Here is a 24,668-nt window from a genome sequence, read left to right on the forward strand (position 1 = left end):
CACTGTGACCGAGCGGTTCTAGGCGCTTCAATCTGGAGCTGCGCTGCTGCTACGGTCGCAGTTTCAAATCCTGCCTCGGGCATGGATGTGTGTGATGTCCTTAGGTTAGTTAGGTTTAAGTAGTTCTAAGTCTAGGGGACTGATGACTTCAGATGTTAAGTCCCATAGTGCTCAGAGCCATTTGAACTATTTTTCCACGTATTTTGTGCTACCCTTTATTAGCAAAGGTATAATTCTTGCCCGTTTTAAATACTGTGTTAAGTGTCCTAACGCGAAACTTGTACACACTGTATACGTTGTTTCAGCACACAGACTGCTAAATCATTTACGCTTTATGACATTTTACCTTCTAGTTTTTGCACTCCTCAGAGATCTCATAATCAAGGCAAATAGAATACACTAAAAGACTGACTATCATAAGACTCACTTTATATGGACACATCAGTGCTTTCGATAACTAAGGAAAGAAGAAAGGTGTTTAATAGACGGATGAGCCGAATATCGTGAAAAAAATGGTTCAAATGGCTCTGAGCACTATGGGACTTAACATCTATGGTCATCAGTCCCCTAGAACTTAGAACTACTTAAACCTAACTAACCTAAGGACAGCACACAACACTCAGCCATCACGAGGCAGAGTAAATCCCTGACCCCGCCGGAGAACCGAACCCGGGAACTCGGGCGTGGAAACGAGAACGCTACCGCACGACCACGAGATGCGGGCGGAATATCGTGAATAGTATCAGAAATTTCTGAATATGGTTTATAGGTTTGACATTGCCAGCTCAAATATTGTCCATTGCAGGCTCACGGAACTTAAAGCAGCTGTGTTAGACGTTACACATACTATACTGCAGCACTGCTGTGGAACCTCCGACAGCAATCGTGATATTTACACAGGCTCTCTGCGATGAATCTGCGCCCGTGAGAAGAAAAATGTCACTTCACAACAAAAGCTTACACAATTATATTGATTAACAACCCATCCCTCTATGAAATCTCTCTGATAAACAAAATGATAGAACAAATGGACTTAAAAGGCTAACAAAGTATGTTCAGAATGAATATAGTAGGGTTATGTGGAAGAACTAACGATTAACTCTCGAAGTGTAGACTTTGTGTACTAAATTCACATAAATTTATATTAGACTAAAAAATTCTTCTTTTTCAGAAATGCTATGTTTGGTACTGACATTCTGCATTTTATATCTTCTCCACTCCGGCCATAATTAGCTATTCTGCTGCACAAATAACAAAACTCACATGTTACTTTTAGTATCATCTCCTAATCTAATGCCCTCGGCGTCGCCGATTTAATTCGGCTATATTCTATTAACCTTGTTTTACTTTCATTGATTTTCATTTTATAATATCTTTTCAAGATACTACGCACTGCGTACATATGCTCTTCGTAGTTCTTAGCCAGTCTCTGACAGAATTATAAAGTCATCGTCAAGCTGCAAGTTTCTTATTTCTTCTCCCCAGGTACTAGTTCCCTTTCCGAATTTCTCCTTGGTTTCCTTTCCTGCTTGCTCAATTTACAGGTTGAATAACATCGGGGATAGGCTACAATCGTGTGTGACTCCTTCCTTAACATTGGCGTACCTTTAATATCCTTCGATTCTGATGACTGTACTCTGGTTTCTGTACAAGTCGTAAATAACTTCTCGGTTCCTGTGCTTTATCCTTGTTACCTTCACAGTTTCAAAGAATACACACCAACCCACACTGTGAGAAGCTTTCGCTAAATCTACAAATACAGCAGAAGTAAGTTTGTCTTACCTTAACCTATCTTCTCAGATAAGTCGTATGGTCAATATTGCCTAGTGTGTTCCTGCAACTCTCCAGAACCCAAACTAATTTACTCCAAGGTCGCCCTCTACCAGTTTTTCCATTCTTCTGTAAATAATTCGTGTCAATAGTTTACGATCATGAGTTCTTTAGAACTAGAGTTATTACATTTTTTCTGAAGTCTGAGAGTATTCTACCTGTCTCATATATCATGTGCACCAGGTGGAATAATTTTATCGTGGTTGGCTCTCATAATGATCTCAGGTATTCTGAGGGAATGTCGATTACTCCAAGGAACTGCTTTCCACGTAGATCTTTCTTAGCTCTGTCAGATTCTTCTCCCGCTATCATATCTCCCACCTCGCGTTAACCTACTCTCTCTTTTATTTCTTCAACACTGTTCTCAAGACTGTTTCCCTTACGTAGTCCCTCTACAGATCCCTTCCGTCTCCACAATTTTCCTACATTTTTGTATTTTCTTCAGTTTGGATCTGCAGTTGTGCAGTTGATAACGAAAAACAATAATGGTCACTAAGAGCACCAAGAGAGAGACAGGATCAACAACAAGAAAAGTATTTCTAGAGCATCAGTCCAACATTAAATCAGGATTGAAGATGTTTAAAGTTCAGTTAGGATGTTTACAATGTCAAGTAAATGATTAGCAAAAGTCCATGTGGGACAATGGATCTGTGAATCCTGCTGCAGTCTCATCACATGTTTCGGACGCGTTATTATTCACGACTTGTGCATCTCGTATGCTGGACAAAACCAGAACCACATTGGTAAGGTTTTTTGTGCTTCTTATAATTGTTAAGCGATTTAATGACATGCTAGAGATAAAAGTTTTTTTTACATTTTGACCGGATCTTGGAGTGATAAAGAAAGTGATTTATGGCCCTGATCAATATGATAGCCTGATTAACACTATTAAAACAAAGCAACCTCCATTCATCGTTAAAACAGCAGTAAATGAATACATTTTGAAGTTTAAAGACTGGTTGCCACAATTTTTCAAAAAGACTGTCATCACAGCTACTAATAAACAGTCTTTCACATAAGTCTTATAAGACCTCACTTTCACATCAGCAAAGAGAGGATATGTTACTGCTTACACGTATATAGGTGGCATGCAGAAAAGTCTTCAAGTTGTACAAAGGAACATATCTGTTACAAAAGTGTGTAATGGAATCGTTCCTGTCAAAAAGAAGAAACTTGAAGATGCAGCCAAGATAACACATTATGTGCCTGATATGTACAGATAGTTTTATAACAGTATTTCACCATGGCATACAGCTACCACTAGTCAGACTACAGATTATGACAATGATTAAGGCCGCGCGGGGTAGCCGCGAGGTCTTGGGCGCCTTGTCACGGTTCGTGTGGCTCCCCCCCGTCGGAGGGTTCAGTCCTCCCTAGGGCGCGGATGTGTGTGTTGTTCATAGCGTAAGTTAGTTTAAGTTAGATTAAGTAGTGTATAGGCTTAGGGACCGATGACCCGAGCAGTTTTGTCCCAAAGACCTTACCACAAATTTCCAATTCTTTTTTCCCCAATGATTAAGGACTTAGAAACTCTGCAAGGACTCAAAGATGAGGAATTTGTCTTTTTGAAATTTAAATACGTCTCTGTCACTTATCCTTTTTTTGCATTTTAAGGCAATAAAAGTCCTCTAATAAACAGTGGAAACATCGTTTGTGTACTATTCTCACTATTTTACTCAGTTGAGACAAAGAAGGGAATGATTCCACCAGTTTTGAAAATATATCAGAGCTAAAACAAAGAAAAAAATCACTAGTGGAATATTGCTATTGGGGTTAATTTTGTAACTTAATTGTAAGTTTCTTCATTCTACTTTTAGTTTGGTTGCTTTGAAGTTTAATTCCGAATATGTGTTCAAGTGGAATCTTTCCCTTCTCGGTCTCACCGGTTCAATTACAGATCTATATCGTTGCCCTCAACCTACTGTAGAATTATGGAACATGTTTTATGCTCAAGAAATACAACATTTTTGGAGAACGAAAATCTCCTCTATAAAAATCAATAAGGTTTCTGCAAACAGAGAACTTGCCAAATTCAATTCGCGCTGTTCCTCCGTAAGATCAATAGCTCTGTAACTCAGGTTGATGTCGCGTCTTTGGCTTTAGGAAGCCTTTTGGTACCGTCTCGTACTGCCGTAATTTCCGGAGTACGCCAAGGAAGTGTGATACGGCCGTTATTGCTTACAACATATACAAATGATCTAGCAGAAAGCGTCGGATGCTCTTAAGGCTGTTTGCGGATGAAGCGGTTGTCTATAACAAAGCAGCAACGCCAGAAGACAGTATCGATTTGCAGAATGACCTGCAGTGGACTGATGAATAGTGCAGGCTATGGCAGCTGAGCCTGAACGTAAATAAAAGTAACAACATCTACATCTACATCTACGTGATTACTCTGCTATTCACAATAAAGTGCCTCGCAGAGGGTTCAATGAACCACCTTCAAGCTGTCTCTCTACCGTTCCACTCTCGAACAGCGTGCGGGGAAAACGAGCACTTAAATTTTTCTGTACGAGCCCTGATTTATTTTATCGTGATCCGCATAAACAGGAAAAGAAAACCCTACTGTAAAATTACACTATCGATGAGAAAATGCCGGAAACAGTATCTACAGTAAAATATATAGGAGTACTTATCCGGCGCGATCTTAAGTGTGATGACCACATAAAACATATAGTAGGAAAAGCACATACCAGATATTATTCATAGAATGAAACTTAAGGAAATGTAACTCATCCACGAAGAAGTCAACATACTACCCTAATCGTGTGGATTTAGCTACTCACAAGTTTCTCAATTGTACGAATGTGAGCTCTTGCGGCGATATCCATTAATATAATATTCTCGAGTTTCAAGCTGCATCAAGTGGTTAACTGCCCACGAGCTTTCAGGAGACATCTCCTCTGTCATTATCAATTAGTTAGCCACTTGACAATGGCCGAGGAGGTCTCTGCCGAATGCTCGTGGGCAGTTAACTACTTGACGCAGCTTGAAACCCGGAAAAATTTTATTACGTTTCTCCATTGTTTGACTCATTTGTCGTGCTGCTTTACATGACATTGTATGCTTTGGCCTTTTGCTATGTATTCGAACCCCACTGTCTTCTGCTTGCAGTTTCCTTTTCAGCACGCACTCGGCTACTGCTTGAGATGGTTCTGCATTCACTAACTGTGGCATTTGCTCTCGGGTTTGAAACCGACTGTCACTGACAAGCCGTAGCACCCATTTCCACTCTGCGTGTTTTTACGACCACTCTTTTGCGCCGTGTTATACGGCTGTGAATGGTACACCGTTCCTTGTACACGCGTTGTATAGGCAGCACTGATACACAATCCAGTCGCATAACTTTACTGAAATGTGGCGGTGGACATACCCAAACACTATAGCTTCTTTCTGCCGTGCTGTCACGTCTTCACGTGATCCATGTTACATCTTAACCTGTATACAATCGGCTGGCACACCTCCCCCCTTACACACACACACACACACACACACAAAACCACTTTATTACGATAATTTACGCCAGCATTTAGGGTCACGTGACCGTCTGGTAGCAGTTCTACACCATATAAAACACTCCAAAGCTGTGAGACTCTTTTAATGGGGCGACTAATATTTTGTCTGGAGAGATTAACATCGAGTGCGCCCCAAGGAAGCGTAAGAGGACCATAATATTCTCAAGACAAAGCGAAGTCAGTGATACTTTAATACTTTTGGCTGATGATGCTGTTGGCTACGGAAGAGTGTCATTGCTGGATGGTTATGCGATTACGCTCAAGTAGTATTCATATGCTAACATCCTTAAAAATTGCCATGGCAAGTTATGAAAAGGAACCAACTCGTGAAATGACCAGCGAGGAAGGCGAATGGACAATACAGTAAATCTGTCAATAAAAACGCATGAATTACATTAGTGAGACTCTGTACTAACGCAAAAATTTTTGGAGATTTCACAAAGTTTGCCTTCCAAGTAGACAATGAAGATAATAAACGGCCTGTCATTACGATTCTTAAAAAGACGGTATAGCCCACGCTAAATTGTTACAGACACTCTAGGCAAACCTTTTTCGTCTTTCTGAATGGACTGCTGCAGCATTCCACGACTTACTCTCCCGTATCTGCCTCTTCATCTCTGAGTGTTATCTCTGTACAATAATTCATGTTTCTTTACACATGGAAATAATTTTGTAGCTCTTCACCAACAAGATTGGCTACGGAAGTGCGTCATGTTAGCGTTTGCCTCTGGGATTTGTTAATTACTTAACCCTGTGGTGTATAGCGTCCAGTACAGTGGACAGCTGTTAATGATCGCTTCTTTGGCATTTTCAATCATTCCTGAGGCTGCAAATGCACACAGTTCACTGCAGTGGGTACTCCCTACTGGTGCTGTGTCCTGCATGCATTTGTAGCCTCATGACTGATTGAAAACGCCAGAGAATTGACCATTAAAAGTTGTCCACTGCAGTGAAATACATGCACCATAGGGTTAAGGCTGCCACACACAAGCCGGCAGATCTCCACCTGCTTCTCCACGGAGCTATCTACCAGCCCACACTGCGTCAGTGCAAGCAGGTAGGGTCCGGCACACAGTTACCGGTGTTCACTCAAGTTGGACGGGTCAGCAGACCGGTCGGGCTGTGAATGGATGCCTTTAGCCGTCGATCTCCAGTCCTGAAAGTGCCTCCCAACTCCAGGGGTCATTGTGCCAAACTTGATGAATCCCATCTGTACCGATCCGTGAAAGCTTATTAGAACTCTGTTATCACTGACGCTTAACTGTAACGTCGTATCCAGCACATCTATATTTACTCATAAGCACTTTCAACTTGTCATCTTTGTATTGCTCCCTGTGCACAGTGCACAATAACTTCCTTATGAATTCCTCATACCACACGCCTTTCATTAGATTAATCCAAATTTTCTCACCATCTGGGCTGCATAGTGCTTTTCCACGTGAATAAATCCCCAATCCTCATGAAGCATTAAGTATTATGTTGGTCTAACCAGGTCCGTAAGTTCCTTCAAAATCATAAGGTAATAGTACTAGCACATATTAGACAATTTCGAAACTAAAATGTTGCTTCTGTTTCAGGATATCTCTTTTGCTTATTTTAACACTTGTTCTAATGTTTCAAGTAATCCTGTAGTCACATATGGTGAATAACGATTAAGAGAGTTGTCAATAACCATCCCAAAAGCCCTATGTTGAATCAAGGTAATTACATCTTTCACTGCAGGATTAACACGAAGTTCCATCGACAGCCATGTAGACATCTCTTGTTACTAACCACCTACATCAGAATCCATCTCAACAAATTGACTTTTTGCAAGAACGATTTTCCTCGCTGACAACGGTGTTGATCTTTGACACACTAAACACAATTAAATCACGTCCTTCACACAGAAGCTAATGAGGTCGTTTTCTACAGTCTCTCTCTCTCTCCCTCTCTCTCTCTCTCTCTCGCTCGCTCGTTCATTCTCCAACCGTCTGTCTCTCTCATTTTAGAAATACACCCATGCACCCACACACACAACCCCCCCCCTCCCCACACAACACACATATCACGTCACGTCACATCACATCACATCACGTAAGTTCTCCCGCCAGCAGAGACACCGCAATAGTTCTCACGAAACATTCAGAATTAGCGTCACTCTAAACGTAAGGCACACTACGAAAAAGCAATGAACGACAACAATACAGCATCTTTCAATGAGTATGGAGACAGAAGTATCTGCTCAAATCACGTTTTGTGGAAAGTAAATGTGAAGTAAAGGTGAGAGTGAATCTACAAAAAACAGTGTGAAAGCAGTGCACATAATAGAAGCAGAAAGAGATATCCACCAGAGATAAACAGCACGGAAAATGAGGATACAGTAACGCACATAGCCACTACCCACGGAAAAGTACATAAAATGCACGTATTTTCTTTCTGACTACCTTGCAGATGACATGCTGTCAATACAACAAAAAAGGAAAAAACAACGATCTATAAAAACGCATTTTCACTAGGAATGTAATTTTCGGTTCAGCAGGCGAAACAAAAAAATCAAACTGCACAAGTCATAATCTTTAGCCCTACGATCGATAAACGATCATAAACTTTGTATTGTACTTGACAGGAATAAATCTGAACCAGAGAAGATGACATAAGTATCGAAACATAGCGAGGAGAAATAACTTTCCATCTGGCGGATTTAAAAAGAAAAAAAAACGAAATTGTAAATAACAAACACAGAAAAAGCTCGAGAGGAGCTTTCAACCTGTGGAAGATGATATTCCCACAGACATTAAAATAAAATGTTGTGTTGTCAATTCAGGACCTCATGACCTCCTTGACCCTAAAGTGTTGGTGAATAACGCAACCAACCACAAATACTTTTAAAATTCTTTATTTCAATGCAAACCCGCTCTCAGGCTATCATGCTGAAAAAGGGGCATGACAGCCCGAAACCGGTTATGACACTGAAATAAAGCTTTTTAAAAACATTTGTGGCTTGTTGCGTTATTCACCAACAATTCATACAATACAGGAGAAGATGAATAATGTGAGTGGAAAAACGAAATGTCACATGACGTTGAAAGCTCTGCTTGCGGATTTTCCCTAGTTTTCCACAAGAGAAGACCAAATCGTGGGGCAGTATAAAAAACTATTATTCCCAGGTGAATGAATTTTCGACTCTCATGCCTATATAGAAGAAAATAAATGTTATTTGTGATTAATATAATTATGAACTGTCTGATACCACGTAAAGTAAAAGTATCCTTAATATGGCCAAACTTGTGCGATGTTCAAAGAAATTGCTACAGAGTTATTACAAATGACACAGCAACTAATCACCCAAACTCGCCAAAATTTGTTTCCGATATGGAGATTGCACAACTCAGAACATGTCTCTAGCGATAAGAACGCGCACTTATCACGAGATGATACGCTTGCCTGGCGTGAATCACAATAATCGCACTCAGGTGCTAGTACGAGTGTACGTCTCACAATCTGACAGTGAAGACTAGCATTACTTACGGATTGGACTATGTGATCTTTTTTCTGAGTTGAAACTTTCCTGCTTTTGTTGGATGTTTCCAAATTTATGTCATTCCCTACTCTCTACAGCTCCCTCTAATACCATGGAAGTTATTCCCCATCTCTTAACACGCCCCTTATCATCCTGCCTCAGAGCTGCAAGATGTTATATTGCTTATTTTCATTAATTTTGTATCATGATCTAAAAAAAATGGCTCTGAGCACTATGGGACTCAACATCTTAGGTCATAAGTCCCCTAGAACGTAGAACTAATTAAACCTAACTAACCTAAGGACATCACACACACCCATGCCCGAGGCAGGATTCGAACCTGCGACCGTAGCAGTCCTGCGGTTCCGGACTGCAGCGCCAGAACCGCTAGACCACCGGGGCCGGCTATCATGATCTGATGACCCATTAACAGTGGGTTAGACATTATGGTTTCAGCCTGAACACTGTCTATCAAAATTTTGTCTGGATCCCAATACCCTGCTGCACACGAGTTGTAAAATTAACTACTGAAATTAAACTGAAATACCCAAATAATGGTTGCAGTTAATTTTACAGTTTATATCTTTAATATATCCACAGATTACTGTTTCTTCTTGTCTGACAAAAGCTCAATAATTCTTTTAGATTTCTCATAAATAGCTGAAAGCTTCCTAGAGGGGATTTGTAGACTGTTACAATTACAAGAGTAGTCTTCCGCTATGATAATTCACAAGCACATGTATCTAGGTTCTGATGTACAAAAAACCATTTGTTTGAATATCTTTTACTTCGTTTCCAACTGTTACATATGTTTCAACTCCTTGTTTTGCCATGTTTATACGAAAATGATGCCAGTCTACAAATGAGTATATTTAAATTCTCCATCCCCGTAGTTACATAGAGGCACAAAATATCTATCCCACAGGATGTCTCCACACTTTCTAGACATACAAAAAGCCCATCTTGTGTTCTGATGAAACAAATTATTGTATTTTTCTGGCAACTGTCACATTTATTATGGTCCGGATCTGTTCTAATTTCTTTTAAGTTTGAATGTCTATAGCCTGACAAAGCTAAAAAATATGCCCCTCGGACTCCAGTAACCACAGGTAAAATACCTGTGGTTTTGTGTGCTTGTTCCCCTCCATTTTACGCTTCCTACAAGATGCTCAGCTAATCCGTTCTTTCCTCCTCCTATTCAGGTCTACCACACTATGATCGACATAAAATGCGTTTCATTTTTCAGAAACAACCATGCCACCGTTGACTCTCTACAATAGCAACCTGAGCATCCCATGCCGCTTAGTACGTATAGTGGCTGGTGTTGTTGGAGTCGACCTGAAAATTGTTAACGTCGTCCCTAGGGTTGATCTGAGGACGCCTGAGTGGTTGAAGGTAAGCTACAACGCAGTTTTCAAAAAAATTCGTCTACAAAGACAAATGTCAAAAGGTATTCGTTTTAAAAGAACTTACGTTTTACGCAATAATTCTTAATGTAACCATGAAAATAATGAAATAAAGCATGAAAAATGACATAACGGAAAACCATGTTCGTTGTCTTAAAAATAAAATTATGTAATAATAATGATTCTTTCTACTCAGTTAAATGTTTGTAAAAGAGTTGTTGGTAGAAATGCAGTGTTAGTTAATGGGATCTTAATTTTATTTTCATCTCTTAAATCGGATACGTTTTAGGGTATTGCTCATTAAAAACCAGAGTTTTGCACGACATTGTCAGCTGAATTTGCACTTGTTTCAGAAAAATCCACAACACACAGTTCCAGTAGTGGATGACAATGGGTTATGGCTTAATGAAAGGTAGGTGTTAATGGTCACTGATTATCCTCTCACTGTCGAATTCTTTAGAGATGGATACGATACGATAGATATTTTTTTCACTTAGAAAAGAATAAAACAGATGCCTCAGCTAAAATCGGTCTTTCAAGTTTAGACGCGCACAAGTTTACATTCGACGAAATATGTTCGTACTGGTAATCTCTCCTATACAAGCATTGAGGGACGAGTGCTACGAACATGTTTGTTTTAAGCACCTATGTGTGCGTTGCTGAAAAAATAATGTACCTTATTGGTACAAAAGGTTTTTGCTTCATAAAAGAACAATCTTTCAGCTACAGTCAGATTCTTTTCTATTTCTCTTGAAATCTATTCCAATATCAACGAACTAGTAAAGTTATTGAAAATATTTAGATGCCGTAAGATGATTCTGATTCATGAACGATATCATTAATAACAGTTTTCCTGTTCCTCACTTGTTCCAGTGACATAACGAGTGTGCCTCATATAAAGCGAGAGATAAGATATTTCTTATCGGAGCTAATTTAAAGAGAAGACACACTCATGTAAACAATAGCCATCGAACAACAAAATAAACGCTCGAGTGGCATTAATTTCTTTCGTATTTTTAATGCTGGTAAACGGCCTCTCCCGCCGGAGGTTCGAGTCATTCCTCGGGCATGGTTGTGTGTGTTGTTCTTAGCATAAGTTAGTTTAAGTAGTGTGTAAGTCTAGGGAACGATGACCTAAGCAGTTTGGACACTCAGGAATTCACACACATGTGAACATTTGTATGCTGGTAAAATGGTTTCTTCTGCTTATTTTTGCAGGTCCTCCAAAATTCCATGTCACAAAACGACACTGAGATTAATAACGCCACTTAGTCTTTTTCGTGCCATCCTGTCGCAGCTTTGGAGTGACTTAACAAGTTTATGTGGGAAGATTATACATTTGCGAAAGCATTGCGAACAGCTATTAAGTATCTTATGATATTCATGAAGTGTAGCTGTCTGTATGTTCTTCACAAATTATTATTGGTTTTAGTGAAAAACCATCATCACATTAGAAAAGTCAATATAGATCCTGTTATTTATGTATCATATTATTCCATATTTGATGTCATATCTGATGTGACACGAAATGATACGTAAATAATGTATCAACTTTTGTGTCGTGGGGATGGTTATTAAGGGAAACCGATAGCGGTAATAGGGGACACACAGAAAAAAGGGTCACATATTCGTGCACGAGGTAGCATTGGTCAAAACTAGAAGAAACGTTCATATAATGACATGTCCGGGAACCAATACCTGTTGAAATAGGACTCGTTGGGGATCCCCTGGACATACTCTGCGTTTTATTTACAGACGAGGCTGGATTTACGAGATAAAGATCTTAGAGCAATCATGGAACTGAGGCATCAGGATCACTTCAGTGTATGGGCAGGAATTTTCGGTGACAGATTCAGAGGAGCAATCAGATCAGCAGATGCTGTGTGCCACCGATTTATGCGCGATAAATTACCAGCAACATAATTTTATTGGGAAGACCAAAACTGCGGTTTATGCACGACGGGGCACCATCTCATTTTTTTACAAGTTTATCACTTAGCGCTAGAAAACGCAATTTCTTCAAAAAAAGGTAAAATATATAAAAGCAAAACAAAAATGTACAAAGCATCAAAACATCGCATCACTACTTTGTCAAGCTTGTATAAAATATGTTTCTATTATTCACAAACAACTTTCACACTTATCAACAATAACGGAAAACTCCTGTCATTGATCATGGCGGCCGGCCGCGGTGGTCTAGCGGTTCTGGCGCTGCAGTCCGGAACCGCGGGGCTGCTACGGTCGCAGGTTCGAATCCTGCCTCGGGCATGGGTGTGTGTGATGTCCCTAGGTTAGTTAGGTTTAAGTAGTTCTAAGTTCTAGGGGACTTATGACCTAAGATGTTGAGTCCCATAGTGCTCAGAGCCATTTGAACCATTTTGATCATGGCGCAGAGCGTTCTATTGAGGACAAAAAAGCAACAATAATTATATTGTTTCCTGTTTGTGCAAGTAAACAGTACTTTCATCACACATAATTGCTTTGGTTGCATAAAAGCGCAGAAGTTACATGATCGACTAATTTTTGCATATAAATGCAGTTTACACTTTGTAAAGGTATACAATACACAGTTGACTAACACTGAAAAATGTGTTCTAATTATGTATAAAACTAACAAACAAAAAACAAAGAGAAGTGTCAGCACGCAGTTTCTCTTTCAAACATTTATCTATGTTTCTTTCCCTGCTAATGCTACCAATATTACCGGTAATCCCATCATTTACTGCATCATTTATGTACAGTTTCAAAGCTATCGAACCATTGTTTTGGTTCACCGCTTCTCTAGCTCTACTTATGCTATTAGAGTTATTGCAAATTTTGGTGATAAACATATCAGTAAATTAGCCTACTATGCTTATTTTCATTCACTGCTTTCATATGGCATCGTATTTTGGAGCAATTCGTCATTGCACAAAAGCGTGCGATCAGAATAATAGCTGGAGTCCACCCAAGATCACCTTGCAGACATTTATTTAAGGAACTCGGAATATTCAGAGTACCTTTGCAATACATATATTCACTTATGAAATTTGTCATTAATAACGCATCTTAATTCAAAAATAACAGCGAAGTGCATGGCTACAACACTAGAAGAAAGGATGATCTTCACTATTCTGGATTAAATCTCACTTTGGCACAGAAAGGGGTGAATTATGCTGCCACAAATGTCTTTGGTCATTTGACAAATAGTATTAAAAGTCTGACAGGCAGCCAACCAACATTTAAAAGCAAATGAATTTCTGAATGACAACCCCCTTCTACTCAATAGATGAATCCTTAGATATGAAGTTGTAACTGTAAAAAAAAAAAAGAAAATAAAAAATAAAAACAAAAAAAGAAAAAAATTAATTATTTTGTGCGAAGAAAACTTACGTTAAAGTGACACGTTCCACATCATTACGAAATGTCGTATTAATGATCTATGGGACAAGGATTAATGTATGTATGTGTGTGTGTGTGTGTGTGTGTGTATGTATGATAACCCGCTTACCACCGGGTGGTTATAACTAACTGATTGTGTCGGAGTTATGCATTCAGGCCTGTATACATCGCAAGTATTTTCATTAATCGGTGCACTGGCGGAGTGTGCTGAAAACAATAATTAGTTCCACTTTCTGCCAGCATGTGAAAATAGGGCGCTGTAAGCAGTCCGTATGTGAAACGTGTCTTGTTCTGACGACAGTATTCTATTTGCCGCTTGGAGACTGCTCGTTCTTTTGTGTGTGTGAAGTGACTGTAAGGTTCAAGTTTCCCGTATGAAACGCATTGGCTATTGAGAAGAAAGGCTCTGCATTCTTGGTAAAGCTGTTTTATCAGAACAGTAACGAAGGCGGCGCTGCAATCTGGGAATATCGCCGACAGATACAGATGCGAAGAGGTGTCATGCCATGAGTTGAGGAATATGACCAATAAATTCTAGGAAACAGGTGAATTTTGTGGTGCAGTAGGGAGAAGGAGGTGGTCAATTCCCGCGGCAGTTGGGGATGAAATTGCTGTAGCTATAACCGACTGTGCAAAACATGCCTCAAATTCTGCAGCCAGTGCTCAAGCCGTGTCACGGGAATTGTTTAATCCCTGGTCAGCAGTTGAAAAGTTTTTGCGGCGTTTTTTACATTTATATCCCTACAGCATTCAGAATGTGCAATAAACGAAGCTCCAGCATAGGCTACATCATGACCTTGTCAAAAATGGTTCAAATTGCTCTGAGCACTATGGGACTCAATATCTTAGGTCACAAGTCCCCTAGAACTTAGAACGACTTAAACCTAACTAACCTAAGGACATCACACACACCCATGCCCGAGGCAGGATTCGAACCTGCGACCGTAGCAGTCCCGCGGTTCCGGACTGCAGCGCCAGAACCGCTAGCCCACCGCGGCCGGCTCATGACCTTGTCCTTCGTGTTTTGGCATGCATGGAAATTGATGGCGGATGAATATTCTTTGGAGGACGAAGCACAATTTACTCTACACGGTGTCATGAATGCACAGAACCGTCGCATATGGGGTTCTACCCCGACACATATTGTGCAGAAACATCCATTGCATTCACCTTACGTGACTGTCTAGTGTGGTTTCACAAGCTCCTCCATTCTCGGTCCGTTTTCCTTCGAACAGATGACACCTCGCGGTCCTGGTAAGTCTACAGTGACACCTGCACGTTATAAACTCGTCGTTGTACGACACGTGATTCCAGCTTTACAAGAACGTAGCTGTATCCACACCACTATTTTCATGCAAGTTGAGGTGACACAACATGTATCTTGACATGTGAAACATTTAATTCGAGAAACCTTCGGTAACAACTGTATCATCTCTAGGCAATTTCAACGCCTATGACCTTCCAGATGCCGCTACCTGAAACCATGTGACTTCTGGTTGTGGGGATATCTGAAAGATGGTATTTATCAGGGATGTATTTGGATTCTTCCTGGTCTGAAGGATGGCACACAATGACACATCGTCCGCCGCTCGTGGTCTCGCGGTAGCGTTCTCGCTTCCCGAGCACGGGGTCCCGGGTTCGATTCCCGGCGGGGTCAGGGATTTTCACCTGCCTCGAGATGACTGGGTGTTTGTGTTGTCCTCATCATTTCATCATCATCCAGGAAAGTGACGAATTTGGACTGAGCAAAGATTGGGTAATTGTACGGGCGCTGATAACCACGCAGTTGAGCGCCCCACAAACCAAACATCATCATCACCACAATGACACATCGCTCTAATTACATTGGATACCCCGCGAGCAACCGTCGACCAGCCCGATGTTCGGATGCAGCATGTTGTTGAGTCGCGAGACCATAACTGAACACATAACTTGTTACCATATCATAATAACCGTGCCAGAATTAAAGTTATCTTGTGTTTCGTCGTTCCTTCCCATTTTCTGCACCTACACCACATTCTGACTGCTTACGGCGTCATATTTTCACTTGGTGACAGAAGGTGGAACTATTTTTTACAGCATACTCCGCGATCGCACCGAGTAATGAACATGCTACGATTGTCATCATCCTGCGATATATACAGCAGCACTCGGAATGTCTTCAGTTTAATTATGGCCACCTGGCATAATAACACGATGTAGTAAATTACAGCAGTAGTTTGTGGAATGATATAATAACTCGAATTGAAGGGAACGAAACATTCACAAACACACATGACCATACAAAAGAAGTAACAAGTTAGTTTCTAAGATGTAATTAATTTGACATGATACGTTGATAACGCGTCATCTCTTTCCGTAACAGCCGCGCCATATCAATGTACCTCATCTCAAAGTACGCAAAAGACGACTCTCTGTACCCAAAAGATGTGAACAAGCGGGTGCTCGTCGACCAAAGACTCTTCTTTGATCAAGACCTGTTCGGCAGGTTGGCGAAAATTTTCGTAAGTACAATATTACTTGGTTCCATGTGCGTTTATTTGTCCTGTCAATTTTTACAGCGTCATTTAAGACCCATCTGTTTGTTTAGATTCACTGATTGTCTCATTTCGCAAGTTAGTTTCATTAATATCTGCACTCACTTCCTTTGATTTACTCGATTTACTGCAAAACTCTCAAATCTGCACTAGACACATTTCCTCATTATCTACACTCATGGTCATAAATTAAAGATAATGCTGATATATGGTGAAACAACGCTCTGGTGGGCGGTTTGCGGGTTTAAATCACCTCGGGATATGACCATGCGGTGCATTTGACCTGCGGTCGTCGCACGGTGGCGCTCGCAGCAGTCCACATACGCAGAGTTGTGTTGGTGCATGTCAGAGTGCGGCGCAGCGAGTAAGTGTGCAGACGTTTTCAGACGTGCTAATGGTGACTGTGTGTTGAAAATGGCTCAAAGAACACATATTGATGTTATGAGGGGTCGAATACTTGGGTGACTGGAGGCTGGTCAAACACAGCAAGTCGTAGCACAGGCCCTTCGTGTGCCACAAAGTGTGATCTCACGATTATGGCAAAGATTCCAGCAGACAGGAAACGTGTCCAGGCGCTACAGTACGGGACGTCCACAGTGTACAACATCACAAGAAGACCGATATCTCCCCATCAGCGCCCGCAGACGGCCACAGAGTACTGCAGGTAGCCTTGCTCGGGACCTTACCGCAGCCACTGGAACAGTTGTCTCCAGACACACTGTCTACAGACGACTGAACAGACATGGTTTACTCGCCCGGAGACCTGCAAGGTGTATTCCACTGAACCCTGGCCACAGGAGAGCCGGTAGAGCCTGGTGTCAAGAACACAGTACATGGTCATTGGAACAGTGGTCCGAGTTCAGGTATAGTCTGAACAGTGATTCTCGCAGGTTTTCATCCGTCGTGAACCAGGAACCAGATACCAACCCCTTATGTCCTTGAAAGGGACATGTGTGGAGGTCGTGGCTTGATGGTGTGTGTTGGGATCATGATTGGTGCATGTACACCCCTGCATGTCTTTGACAGAGGAACTGTAACAGGTGAGGTGTATCGGGACGCCATTTTTCACCAGAATGTCCGCCTTTTCAGGGGTGCAGTGGGTCGCACCTTCCTCCTGATGGATGATAACGCACGGCCCCACCGAGCTGCCATCGTGGAGGAGTACCTTGAGACAGAAGATATCAGGCGAATGGAGTTGCATGCCTGTTCTCCAGACCTAAACCCCACCGAGAACGTCTCGGTAAACGTATCACTGCACGACTTCAAACCACTAAGACACTTCAGGAGCTCCGTCAGGCACTGGTGCAACAATGGGATGCTATACCCCCGCAGCTGCTCGACCACCTGATCCAGAGTATGCCAACCCATTGTGCGGCCTGTGTACGAGTGCATGGTGATCATATCCCATATTGATGTTGGGGTACATGCGCCGGTAACAGTGGCGTTTTGTAGCACATGTGTTTCATGACGGTTTTCTCAACTTATCACCAATACCGTGGACTTACAGATCTGTGTCGTGTATGTTCACTATGTGCCTATGCTATTAGCGCCAGTTTTGTGTAGTGCCGCGTTGTGTGGCACCACATTCTGAAATTATACTTAATTTATGAGCATGAGTGTATAATACGCCCCGATTTAGTTTAACGGCACCATCTGCCAGGATATAAATAACATCAAGGAAAACAACTGACGCCCCTAAAGACTGCAACACCACCAAAGCGCCATGCAGCAAGCATCAAATGGGCATGAAGTGTACAAAATGTGTAAAATAATAGCATTCCAGCACAACTGCACAAAGTTGCTAGTGGTATCGCCATATTCAGTATCTGGTCACAAATATCCGAAGGCCCTATGTAATGCGGAATTGTCCACTAGATGTCACAAGAGGCGGATATGCCAGTAAGGACGGAGACTGGGATTGTTGTGTTGTCAGTAGCGGTAACAAGAAGAATAGATCGCTTGAAAGGACTCGGGAAATTCTAAAGTGTGCTCCACCTGAATAACAAATCCATCAGAGGTATTCCAGACGTTATAAAGCAGTCCAAGTCGACTGTTGCTGATGTGACTGTGGAGGGGAAGGACGCAGAAACAACCACGGTTGAACCAAGGCCAGGCAACCTCGTGTATACTGACGGACAGGGACCGCCGAGCATTGCGGAGTCCGGGTGTAAGAAATCAGCGGAAGGAATGACTAGTGAATTCCAAAGTGCTACTAGCATTGCAATTAGCATAATGCTGTGCGCAGGGAGTTAAAGAGAATAGCGTTCAATGGTCTGCTAGTAACAGCATGGAAAGGATATGATCCACATACACAATACTTTTCTAGTTAAAAGATTAAGCTTATCCAGTATGGATGTTTAAGAACCCGTGACTGTTCATTCAATATAAAAACCGAGCACTGCAGCCAGTCACTTTTTTAAAATAGAAGCAGTGTCATATGAGAAAATGAGAAACTAATTTGGAAACAGAGAGCGGTGGAGTAGAATAATTTCTGTCAACCAGTCTTCGGATAGAGGTTTAAGAAATCTCCTGGATGTTAAGTCTGTAATGTTCCTCTTCCCGTTGGGAAACAAATTCGCTCTGATTTCCAGCTTTCCTTGTGACTTTTTACCTGTTCTTCATGTTTAGTTATAAATCCGTTTAGCTGGGTTGTAGTGATTACTAAGTTTTCTGCTTTCTTTATGGTTTTTACCTGTTCTTCATGTTTACGTACAAGTGCGTTTATTTGGGTTATAGTGAATGCTAATAACCGGTGATCTCTGTGCTGATCTTATTCTTTTTTCAACAGCACCCACAACTTTTTGGCAAATCGTTCGACCCCAGCGATGTCGAAAAAGTGAACGACAGTTTCGAGAGCCTGTCACGAATGCTGGAGGATAAACAGTGGTTGGCTGGGGAGAATATCACCCTTGCGGACTACGCTGTAGCTACTTCTCTAGTCGCTGTTGAGGTAAACCTACACACATTTCCTCTTGGAAACTCATACGTAAATGGCTACACATTACGACTCAAGGACATGTGTTCATATTTTTTATACACCAAAGTAAACCTTTTTTTTAATATCGACGTGTTCCCATTATTAGTTACTGATATTTTTACAAGACGATGATTTCCATACGGCCTTTCGTGGGAAGCCAATATTTTTCTTAATTTATGGCCAATTTTGAGCTTGATGTCCTGCAACATATATTAATGACATAAACTCAATCATGTGGAAATAGCATAAAAGGTCAAAACCTGGATCGTAATTTAACGAACAACAATACAGTCAAATGGTGATGTGTTCTTTTAAAAATTATTGTATGACTTGTGCTCGGCAACATCAAAAACGATTTATAACACTCTTTGGTTTACACATACAACATAGCATACGAATATTGTTCATTGTTCATAAAATATTGAGATGTTACAAAATATTGAGTGAAATTAGTTTACTTCACCGAAAATTACTTCATCCCAATTCGTTGTACTGGCTGTTAATTTCAAATGTTAATTAATTATTTAATTGGCACTTAACTTTTATGCTTGGTTCTTTCCAGAAAACTCCAAAGGCCGCTGGAGTTGACCATCTGAAACACGCTAACATCAAGCAGTGGCTGTCACGTTTTGAAGATCGCTACCCACAGATTTTTGAACACCGCAAAGGAGTACGTGAAGCTCTCGAGCAAAGACTACAGTCAATGAAGTAAATTATGGAACAAGGATTTGTAAATATACTGTTTATTTATGATGTCGATTATGTACTGCTCAAATAAATCTTCTGGATTTTTCGTTAAGCGAAAATACTGTTATGACGTATTTTCCAAATCTTCTGTGGCATTTACAGACGTGGAAAGAGAATCTGAAAAACTAAAAGTGTAATGAACTATTTTTTCTGTAGCATTAATATCGACGTTTCCGTAGGCATTTCCTTTTAGGTAATATTGGAATGGCACCCGTCTGTAGATGCATTTGACACGTAGGTACCTGGTTCGAATCCCAAAGGTGGAATTAATTTTCGCCATTCAAGATAAGCGTAATTATTACGACTAGGATTTTTATGATAGAGCACGTATTTTTCGACTGACATGTTCTTTGTATACATATAAATGCTTGTTATGATAAAATTAAGTCAATTACTGTGATTTGTTAGGTCATATATATGCATATGTGAGCATTTCTCTCTGACAGAGCATATTTTAGTAAGTAAATGGTCAGATTCGTAATATTTTCACTGTTTCAAGAAGTAACTGCGAAAGCTATTTTATTTCATGGAAATTGGCAAATAAGTACGTTCCTCCTATAAAATAAATAAAATAAAAAATATTATTTAAATATTAATTATTCTATCTGTATGATGGTGATTGTGATTGTAATTGTAATAAATATTTGCTTATCTGGAACGTGGACGTTTAATTATTCGGTATCAGACGCTTGACAATGGCTTTCTCATAAAGGCAATGTTACTCGTAGTTGACCGTGAAATAAAACTGAAATAATCGGACTTCGTAAATAAATCGTTTCCAAAGACTGCTGCGGTAGGTGCGGACTCATAATCTAAATCTCAATATTTCAATAATTTACCAGCCATGCCAATACGTCGTACAGAGGTGATTGTCTACTAAACATAAAAAAGTTACACAGTTAGTTAAATCAGATATATTCAATGAATAAGCCTACAGTTCATAATCCTACTTACTTTTATAAATATAAATTCTTTACAGAATCGAGTGCCTAGCCTGGTTGCAACTCGCAGTATTCTTCTATAACATGAAATATGGCGGTGTGCCAGACAATAGAATAAAATACGTGCTTCTCGCACCACTTCTACCAGAGCTCTCCCATTTCTTAATCAAACATAAGAGTAACGTAATTGTGCTTTTGTTTTATCAGCGACACAGCGCTGCAGTTGTGTGCCATAGGCTTTATTTATTTGTCACTGATTATTTATTTAATTAATATTTCGCGTTTCCGAGGAAACCCACGCTCGGCATGCAAATGTGCCTTTATATTGCCCCCTGAATTGCGAGGCGAAAGGACACACCTGCAGGCGAGCAATTCACCTAAAGGCACAAGAAAATCTAAGTTATCTACAACTATTTACATGACTTACATTATACACATTATATACAAAATTTGAATGACGCGGGTGCGCCGTAAAAGTTCTTATATTGGCAGATAGAGTGCGCGCATGCGCAGAAGCGTCTGTGTGACTCCGGCACTGCCGTTATATCGTACAGTTAGATCACGCGGCACAGTATTGCAGTTCATATTGTTCGTGTGCGCGCGTTTCTCAGTCGTTGCACAAAGAAAATATTCAACCAAGATTACATATGAAGACTACATTCTATGACAGGTAACTTAGTTTTAAATTTACAATATTTGTTATAACACAATACAACTTAGATTGTTGAATGTTCTTAGTTACATAGTATTGTTTTGAAATACTTCAAAGAAAAATGTCTGTATGTTTCAGGTGCGTTGACCTATACACATCGTGTCGTTATTACAGTTCATATTCATCTGCTGCACAATAATTTTTTTTTACAGGTTAGTATCGTCGTGGTAAAGTTTTTTTGATCACAGTAACATCATTGTATAACAACGTGATTAATACATAAGCGTGTCCATTTCCCATTTCCATTATAGTCGTTGTGATGCAGTTCGTTGTGACTAAAGGCATTGCTCATTACAGATCAGACGTGACCCGTCGAGTAATTGGTCCACGTGCAGTTCGTTTTTTTTTTTACATTCCGTGGAAGCTTGGTTGCAGAACCTCGGACGGCACATAGCTGGCGTCGATCCTTGGACAGTCCAGGTAAGAGTGTCCGTCACATTTCGAGAACATTTCATTCCCTGAAGTTCCAACCAAAATTCTTCCACCCGTCGTGTTGTTTTCTGGACAGGCACTTTGTGTCCATTTAATCCAGTTAACATCTTGAAGTTAGGTACTGTAGTAATGTCACTAGACGATGCAGGAATTATGCACTTCACATTTTTAGTTTTTTTTTTTTTTTGCTGAATATAGCTCACCTAAATGTTCGTAGTTATTAATCAAAGAAATCATTCATCGCGTTTACATAGATATGCTGCATAATGAATGGCATTAACCGTTTCTTTCACATAGGTTTCTGCGTAGTTGCAGAGTTAGTAATGTTCGTTAATGTCCGTGAACAGAGGTTCACTATGCAATGTCTTTTTGGCACTCGTTTTGATCAAATTTTTTACATAGTAACAGTTACATGATACATCAGTTAAAAAAATAAGTAATTATACATACACACGTCACATATTTTCTTAGCATAAACATAATACAGTTGCACATAAACATGTTTGCATCATCATTACATAGCTATAGGTTATTACATTGTGTCACGTGATGTCATCTGAAATTAAGATAGGTTAGACACAACATTCATTACATCAGTAGGCAAGACCAGGCGTTTTCACTACTCAATAATATTCAAAATAGTAAAAAGAGAGAAAATGTTCGATTCCTCGCGTTTTGTGCGTGTGTGTAGAGTGTCTGTGTGGCCTTGACTACTGATAGATGCTTTTCGTGTTGAGAGATGTGCGTCTAATCTATTTCTCAAAGTAAAAGATCGCTTCACAGATGACGTCTGTCGGTTCGTCAGGTGTCATACCAAGTCAGTGGTACCTACAATAACAAATGTTCCGTGAAAAATTAATATATCATTCACTGCTACGTAATCATAAATTTTATTTTGATATTCCGTCTTCCAGGTGGTGGCGCGCGCTGAAAGAAGAGTTCTTCTGCCTTCAACTGCGACTCTGGAACCGCTGAAATGAAAATTTCTACACTACTTATTATCTGTGTTGTAACAACAGAGTTTTTCGAGTTGCTTAGCAATATTTTGATGGGTATGACTTTGACATTATTCAGCATGAAATGCTCTAAGATCTCGGTGTGCGTATTTTTCTAAAATTATTTGAAGTGTGCCAACGTGTTCCTTCCAAGACTGTGTAGCTATCAGTATATCATCTACATAGTGTGTGACTGTCTCAACTAAATCGTCGCCAAGCACGGTATCCAGGGCTGTAATGAATACCCCAGAGCTGACATTCAGTCCGAAAGGTAGAACACAAAACTGATAGGTTCGCCCCCCGAACATAAATGCAGTATATTTCCGTGAATCAGGAGTGATACCCACCTGCCAAAACGAATTAGCGAGATCTATTGTGGAAAAATATTTTGCATCTAGAAATTTCTGTAATTGCTCTTCTAAATTTTCGGGTTTTGTGTGAACCGGTAAAATTATTTCATTAATTGCTCGTGCGTCTAACACTAACCTAATGCTTCCATTTGATTTTTTGACAACAAGTAGAGGACTACAATAAGGTGAGGTGGATGGTTCAATGACCTTCCAGTCTAACATTTGTTTTAATTCTTGCCACACAGTAGGTCGTTGAGATAACGGTACGTTATATGTCTTGTGGTAGAAGATCTTGTGAGGCTTAACTTCAATCTTGTACACATACGTGTTGATAACACCTAATCGTTTGGTAAAAACTTGTAAATATTTGGATAACACTTCCTGTAGTTTTATACGTTCATGTACACTGAGAGCTGTAGCTTCACTTATCTTATGATCAAGCAATGTTTTCAAGTCCAATAGCTCTGTGTCAGATGAGTGTGTTTGCATATCTTGAATGTCATTGTCAAGTACTAACTGAACCTTGTACCCTGTACAGTGTTTGTCATGCTTTAGAGTTCTCCTGTCCAAATCAATAATAATTACACTGCCTTTATCATTTAAAATACATTTACCTTTGGAGAAGTCTATAATAGAGTCCTTCTCGCTCATAATATCTATTCCTAATATGCAATTTGTCACAAGGTTTTGTACAACCAGGAATGGCCATTGTACGGTTCCATTACCTATTTTAATGTTTACAAAAACTTGCTTCGTAACCCTACATGACTTATTACCTAGTGCAGTAGTTATTTTACAGTTTTGGGCAGGAAACTCAGGCACAGGTTCCAATTCACACATCTTTTTATAGAAATTTAAAGACAAAACGCTCACAGCTGCACCTGTATCTAGGATAATAGTAGTTGGAATCCCACCTACTACACCAGTAGTAGATGCTAAAACAATTTCATTTGTGTTTGAACGACATTGTGTACTGTCTTGTAAAAGTTCATCTGATATATTGTTATTGTAGTTGTATCTTATAAATAAAACAGGTAATTTTTGTTTAGAATTATTCGGCATATCATTATTCTGTTGTTCAAGTGTGGTGTCAAATAACTGATTAACATTGCAGTCGCCCCGCAAGAATTCTTTAGCCACGACCTGGGGCATAGAAGTGACTGTTTCTAGTTTGTTGGATTAGCATTTGTACTAGGTACTGACACAGATTGAGGTTGTGCATCAGGTGTCATTTCTATTATATTCACATTCGGATATTGCCTATTATGATCTCCAAACTTTTGCGGTTGTTGTTGCTGTTGCGCATTATAACTTACCTGTCGGTCGTAAGGTATGCTCCAATTTTG

At 40.2% G+C, this 24,668-nt stretch overlaps 1 protein-coding gene across 1 annotated transcript in view; it reads left to right on the plus strand.

Annotated features, from left to right (window-relative positions):
• LOC126144520 (glutathione S-transferase 1-1-like) overlaps positions 1 to 19,951 on the plus strand; it is a 38,161-nt gene extending 18,210 nt beyond the window's left edge. The window contains exons 2-6 of the mRNA XM_049915496.1: positions 10,091 to 10,239; positions 10,604 to 10,662; positions 15,997 to 16,135; positions 18,957 to 19,118; positions 19,708 to 19,951. Coding sequence (XP_049771453.1) covers positions 10,099 to 10,239; positions 10,604 to 10,662; positions 15,997 to 16,135; positions 18,957 to 19,118; positions 19,708 to 19,857 — 651 coding nt within the window. The 5' untranslated portion in view covers positions 10,091 to 10,098 and the 3' untranslated portion in view covers positions 19,858 to 19,951. The remainder of the gene's footprint in view (positions 1 to 10,090; positions 10,240 to 10,603; positions 10,663 to 15,996; positions 16,136 to 18,956; positions 19,119 to 19,707) is intronic.
• Positions 19,952 to 24,668: the final 4,717 nt, after the last annotated feature.

This window comes from Schistocerca cancellata, chromosome 2 (genome assembly GCF_023864275.1).
Source record: "Schistocerca cancellata isolate TAMUIC-IGC-003103 chromosome 2, iqSchCanc2.1, whole genome shotgun sequence".
Lineage (NCBI taxonomy): Eukaryota > Metazoa > Arthropoda > Insecta > Orthoptera > Acrididae > Schistocerca > Schistocerca cancellata.